This window comes from Athene noctua, chromosome 2 (assembly GCF_965140245.1).
Source record: "Athene noctua chromosome 2, bAthNoc1.hap1.1, whole genome shotgun sequence".
Lineage (NCBI taxonomy): Eukaryota > Metazoa > Chordata > Aves > Strigiformes > Strigidae > Athene > Athene noctua.
In genome coordinates this window covers 38,061,963-38,067,962 of record NC_134038.1, presented here as the reverse complement: position 1 = coordinate 38,067,962, position 6,000 = coordinate 38,061,963, and the positions used below count along the sequence as shown (strand labels likewise).

At 46.8% G+C, this 6,000-nt stretch overlaps 1 protein-coding gene across 2 annotated transcripts in view; it reads left to right on the top strand.

The window, feature by feature from the left end:
* Positions 1-2,668: 2,668 nt before the first annotated feature.
* The window catches only part of PREX2 (phosphatidylinositol-3,4,5-trisphosphate dependent Rac exchange factor 2), a 188,536-nt gene continuing 185,204 nt past the window's right edge, over positions 2,669-6,000 (top strand). Inside the window, exons 1-2 of one of the 2 annotated variants that reach the window (XM_074898855.1) lie at positions 2,689-2,748; positions 2,845-3,076. In XM_074898855.1, coding sequence (XP_074754956.1) covers positions 2,936-3,076 — 141 coding nt within the window. In that variant the 5' untranslated portion in view covers positions 2,689-2,748; positions 2,845-2,935. Of the gene's footprint in view, positions 3,077-6,000 lie in introns of both variants that reach the window. The other variant, XM_074898856.1, reaches the window with a different exon arrangement.

Genomic DNA, 6,000 nt, shown 5'->3' with positions numbered 1-6,000 from the left:
CTGTGGCTTTCCCCATAGGGAGCAAGAATTGCTGCCTCTCACATGCTAACATAATCAATATGCTGTTTTAAATAACTTGTTTCTGTATTTAAGACAGGTAGTGCTATGTACTAGTCATGTTCCATGTTCTGCTCTTTAGCTGCTTAAAAACATTTTGTTTGGGCTGAAATTTTTAATCTTGTGTGTATGCTCTACCTTTGTTCCATTTTATTCTTTTTTTCCCTCATTTTGGTGTAGTGAAAACTTCAATTGGAGCAACTCAGCTTTTTCCTGAAACTAGGGGAAAAGAGTAATTTGCCATTGTCTTTAGTACTTCAAGCAGGTTGTCAGGAAAATTGGCTAAGCTTGTATGCACGTATGTTTTCCATAGATTGTGTCTGGTCCTTAGAACTGCTTTTCCTATCATTGCACATCTGCTGTGGGCTTTGCTGGGTTCAGTGGCCTTAAGTGAGTCATAAAAAATCTCTTCTGTATTGTCAGTAATGCTTTTGCTGGCTCAAATAGCTGGAGCTGCCTGCCTGAATGAAAGAGCAAGAATCAGTTGTGTGAGGACAGCTGGAGTGTAAACTGGGACAAGGATCACTTCGTCTTATGTCTCCTGGCAATGAGATGACAAACATGTGAAGGGAAGGGATTCTTACTGCTACGGATGATGGGGAAGAAAAAGACAGTAAGCTGCTGCTGCTCCTGCCTCTTTTAGCCTTCACCTAGGTCTGTGAGTGTGCATGTGGGCTGGAACAATTAACGACACATGCTGAAGCCAAGAGGAAAGGGAAATGTCCGAAATCAGAAGATGTAGCAGTCCCTTATTTCTGCTCTCCTAAAAGAAACGGAGGGTGCTTGCTGACAGGAAATTTAACTAGTTTGAGGCATCTGGCTATGACTGCATGAGAAAGGACACCCACACGCATTCAGTAGTGTGAAAGCAAGGGTATGGTGTTCTACTCTAGACGTTTCAGATCCTTTTGCTGGTTAGCACTTGAGAAAACTTCATCATGTGGTTCAGTGGGTCACTCTTTTTTTTTTGCCTTTCCACCACAGCATCAGCCTTCTTGGTGCTAATGCATACAAGTAGGAAGCACTTAATCTCCCCATAGGATCGACAGATGCCACAGAGCTGTGGGACTACGGTTCTGGGCCTCACTGGTGAAGCCCACCCGAGAGGGTGAAAAAATTTTGAGCTAATCATCAGACACATTGTCTATTTTAGACAGATTTCCTAAGGAAACGAGCTTCAGTGACTGAACTGTTTTGGCTTTTCTGCCCCAGTCTGTTTTCAACTCATCAGTCCATTTGAACCAGATTTGGCAGAGGAGTAAGGTCCTTAAAAACATGAAGCTCTGATTTTCATGAAAATCAGTGTCTGTTTTTGGAATGGACTCCTGTCCCTCTGAGGACTAGTGTCCCACTGAGGAAAGAGCTACACCGAGGTCAGTAGACAAGTTCAACAGGCTAGTCTGCACGTGTGCAAATGGCCAAGCAGGATACACGTAGCAGAACCAGTCCCAGCAACTACTGCTACTTGCCTGGGTTTTATGGGTTTGGGGAGGGGAGGATGCAGGGAAGTACGACACATTCAAAGAAACAGGCTTTTTTATTTCAGCTCTTTGAGAAACATCTTGTGGGAACTATATTCTCAATTTCCCAGTAAACGTCTGAGGCAGACAGCTATATGATGTCTAGTTAGCAGAACACAAATGTCTTTTTTTGCTTATTATCTCCCAGTAAGGACTCTCCTTGCTGCCTCAGCTTGTACTGTGGCTGTAGAAGAGTTTTACACCCTGGTTTCCATTTCATTCCTTCCTTTTAGGATGGTGCAGGTTTAGAAAAATACATTGATAGAGAATCTTGAAGCTGAACACCTGGATTTTCTTTCCAGTCACGGATCAAAGAGCTCACCAGAGAAACCTTCAGCTTTCAACAGTGGTCTCAAAATTCACATGGTAGTGTCCTGACATATTTCAGTTTTCAAGAAATCCGTTCCTCGTGTATGAAGTAGCTATATAGTTCTTACTCTGAAAAGGTTACTGAATTCTTTTTTACTCTTTTCATCTATCATGCAAATCTGGACTTCCAATGCAGACAGGAAAACTGTATAACCTGGGGACTTTATAGCACCATGTTTCAATAAACAAAACCCCCCTGTCTCAGAAGAACTTTTCTGTACTGACTGTAGCCTGTACTGTTTGTACCTGTGCAGGGTGTGCACATGCTTAGCTGTGTTTGTTCAGAAGAACATCAAAGGGTGTACTTGTAATATATACATCAGTTGCAGTATACATTGTAATATACGTCTCGAGGGAAGGCGTGGAAGGGAAGCTGGAACGGCTCTTTTGCTGACAATTAAACCCAAACAAAACCAACTGCTGATTCCCTGGCCAGCCAGCTCGCTGGGACATTTTTATAATTCTTGTGCTCTGTTGTTGGAGATCTCCAATTAGCCTCAAACTGGAGCTCGCAGCTTGTGTGTGAAACAGGCAGCTGCTGGCACGCAATCTTCCCTGAAGTTGTTTCCTTTCCTTTTTCCTGAGATTTAGCGAAGGGGGGGAAGGGGTTGGAGTCACATGGATACAAAGCTTTTGATTAATGTCCAAGTCTGTGCTGCGGCGGAGGCTTTCCAACCTCTCAGCTCCCAGGGCGAGCTGGGAACCAGTGACCGCTCGTTTCCTCCGGGCTGCGTCCCTTTCCTGACGGGAAAGGAGCACGCACCGGGGTGGCCCCTCGCCTCCGGACCTCGGCCGGAGCTGGGTGAGGAGGGGCCGAGGCTGCTGCGCGGCTGGGGACCGGCCGGAGCCCGGCCCCGCTGGGTAACTTCGCGGGGTCTTTTGTTGTCCTTGTCCGCAGCGCAGCGCAGCGCCCGGGCGCTCGCTCAGGCAGCGCTGCCCGCAGCCGGGAAAGGCGCCGGGCGGGGAGCAGCGTCCCTCCTCGCTGCACCATGACAGAGGAAAGCAAAGGGGAAGGCAAGGGGGAGAGCGGGAAGGACCTGGAGAAGCAGCTTCGCTTGCGCGTCTGCGTCCTCAACGAGCTGCTCAAGACCGAGCGGGACTACGTGGGCACGCTGGAGTTCCTGGTGTCGGTGAGCGGAGGGGCGCGGGGGGCGCGGAGCGGGGCGGCGGAGCCTCGCCTGGCCCGCGGGGCCGCGTTCGCCCCGCTCCCGCTGCTGCGCGGGAAGGCGGCGGCCGCGCGGGGCGCGGGGCGCGGAGCGGGGCGGGCTGCTGCCGGCCCGGGGACGGCGGGGGGCGCAGCCGGGAGAGGGTTTTCCGCCCCGCGCTTTTGCTTCAGAGGGAGGGAGACTAACAGGTTTTGAAATGGGTGGGGAGGGGTCGTGTGCTCCCCCGGCCGCCCTCCTCGGAGAGCCTGCCCTAGGGATGTGGCTTCAGCGCGGGGATGGCAGCGGAGGGGGTAACCGTGTTCGGGCTCGGGTCCCCCTTGGGTGTGCGAGCTTGTGTTCATTGCCCGGCGCCGCCGTTCCGTTACTTGGGATAGTCCGTGGAACACAGCGGTGCAGTGGGGTGAGGGGGAGGACACAGGGGGTGCTGGTGTGCAGCAGCTGCTTGGCATTAAAGCCACATGTGGCATTCACGCCTGTCTTGTGAAACAGGGTCAGCTGGGAAGGTAGCACGTTCTGGTGAGAGCTGTGTTGCAGCAGCTTTAGCTTCCTTCTACATCTGACCATCACTGTTGATAGCATTATTTATGCCAGGTAATACCCTAATCAGCAAGGAAGGAGTTTTCATTCTCTCAAAAGCCAAAGTGACAGAAAAGATGCGGGGAGTGTTTCATTTGTGCATGGTCTCGTGTTAGCATCACTTTAGGACGCTGTTGAGATAACTATGTCCAAATCAGCGCCGAAGTTTGCAAAAGATTTCACAGTAGCCCCCTCATACTCTTCTCCCCTGTCCCATGGAAGAGGGGAAATCCTTCAAACTGCAAACTTCCTGCTTTGCTGCTGTGAGATCGGTGAACTTTCTGCTTATTATCATGAAAGAGGAAATTCTCAACTTGGCTGTGACAGGGAGAATAAAAGCACAGACACTGGAGTGAAATAAGATCTACAGAGTAACTTATTTTCTCCATATGTTTATCCTCAGCAGAACCATGAAAAATGGTAAATGGTCCAATATGTTTTCTATTTAAAAAAAATTAATATTTAACATTTATGTTTGAGAAAGTGGCTGTGCAATTGTGTTTTACTGGCTTCCATTCAACAATCAGATTTTACTTATTGTAAAAAAATATCCATCGTGAGGAAATGTTCTTCAATAGTTTATCTTAAGCCCCAAATTTGGTGTCTATCTGAGTCTTAGATCATTTCAACAAATTTAAAAAATTTGTACTATCTTTAATTTTGGACTCTACAGTTTAAGGTATAACAGATATTGGTGTTAAAGCAGTAAGTGCTCAGCTCCTTCTAAAGAGCAGACTCTGTATGTCTTTCAAGTTCCATCCAAATATTTAATTCAGTAATAAGTCTTTTTGCAGTTTGGATCAAGATGATCTAAATAAATCGTATGGAGAAAGGGAAGAGGGCTGGAGTTAAATACCTGATTCTTTGTTAAGTCTTTCGTATTCATTAATGATTGTGAACAGGGCTCAAGTGACAGTTCAGAGATGTAAATCCTTCACAGGGAAATGTAATGCATTTTAACTGTAACTTAGCCTTGGTTTGAGGAAACAGTGTATGAGCTTTTCTTTGGCCTACCTGCTAGGACTGCTGTTGAGAGCAGCTGTGGTGGTAGATTTGAGGGTCGCTGGACTACGGCCAATATGGAGATGATCACATTTATTTTACATAAGTCATCAAAACCATCATTGTGCTTGTTTTTGTGGTTACTTCTTGATCTGGAGGCTAGATCCTCTGATTTAGGTGTCCCAGGTTTACAGTTCCCTTTCTTAAAACCATTATCAGCCCTAGAACCAGCTCTTCTGAGATACAAATGCTATCCCAGCATATTTTGGTTTACATCATGAGGTGTTCTTGAGGCACAGAGCCTGGATTCCTTTTGGATGGAAGTGGACAAGAAGGTTTTCTGCAGGAGCACATGTGGCAACTGATGAGTGTGCAGTTCCTGGAACTAGACTAGAGCTAGTCTGAAGAGGACCCCCCCCCCCCCCCCCCCAACAGTGTGAGGTCCCAGCACTGACTGTTTCTCTGTTCAAACCCTATTCTATTTTCCAGGACATCTTGTTAAAGTAGAGGCAGCCTGAGGGGTTGAAGTTCCAATAAAAGTTAACTTAGGCTTCCTAGTTGCCTCAGAACCTCAGCGGAGCTCATTGTGGTAGAAACCATGTTTCCTTTATGACTGAGTAGCTGAAGCCATTTATAGTCTTCCTAACAGTTTGTATGCAGTGCCTGCAGTTTTCACTGTAGTTCATAGGAACAGAGTATTCACTTAGATAAATAGAAAAACCCCCTGTGGTTTCAGGGTTAGAGCCTATTTCTTTTGCAGGATTACAGAATATAATCTTTTATGATGTGTATGATTCACATGGAAAAGTACATTAGCACTTGTGTCGTAGGGGGGGGGCAAGAGAAGTAGCTTTTCACCCATTTGGACTGCGGTTTCCATTTTGTGTATATGCCTTGTTGAGGAGGCAGTTAAATTAAGGCACAGAAAAATTCAGTTTTCTTCAATCGATTGTTCCTGTGTAGGAAAGGGGCAGTATATAAGTGGGATTTGTGTGGAAGCATGACGTACATCATATCACACCTGAGAACTTCATGAGATTTTGTGGACTGAATTAATAACCTGCACGACCCCTTCAGCTGAGGCAAAATTACACTGTTGACATGGGCAGTATGTAGTATAGATAGGAGTGGAAGTGAAGTGTAAGCCTGATTTATCTGAGCGGTGGAAGGATAAATCAGCAACCTCTGTTGCTGATGCAGTCTTGTTGGGGAAGTGGGATTTTGCCTGGTACAGCTTGTGGCTGGCTGGAGAATGAAGAGATTATAAGGAGGAAGTGATTTTGTTGGTGTGTGTCATCATGGGAAATGCT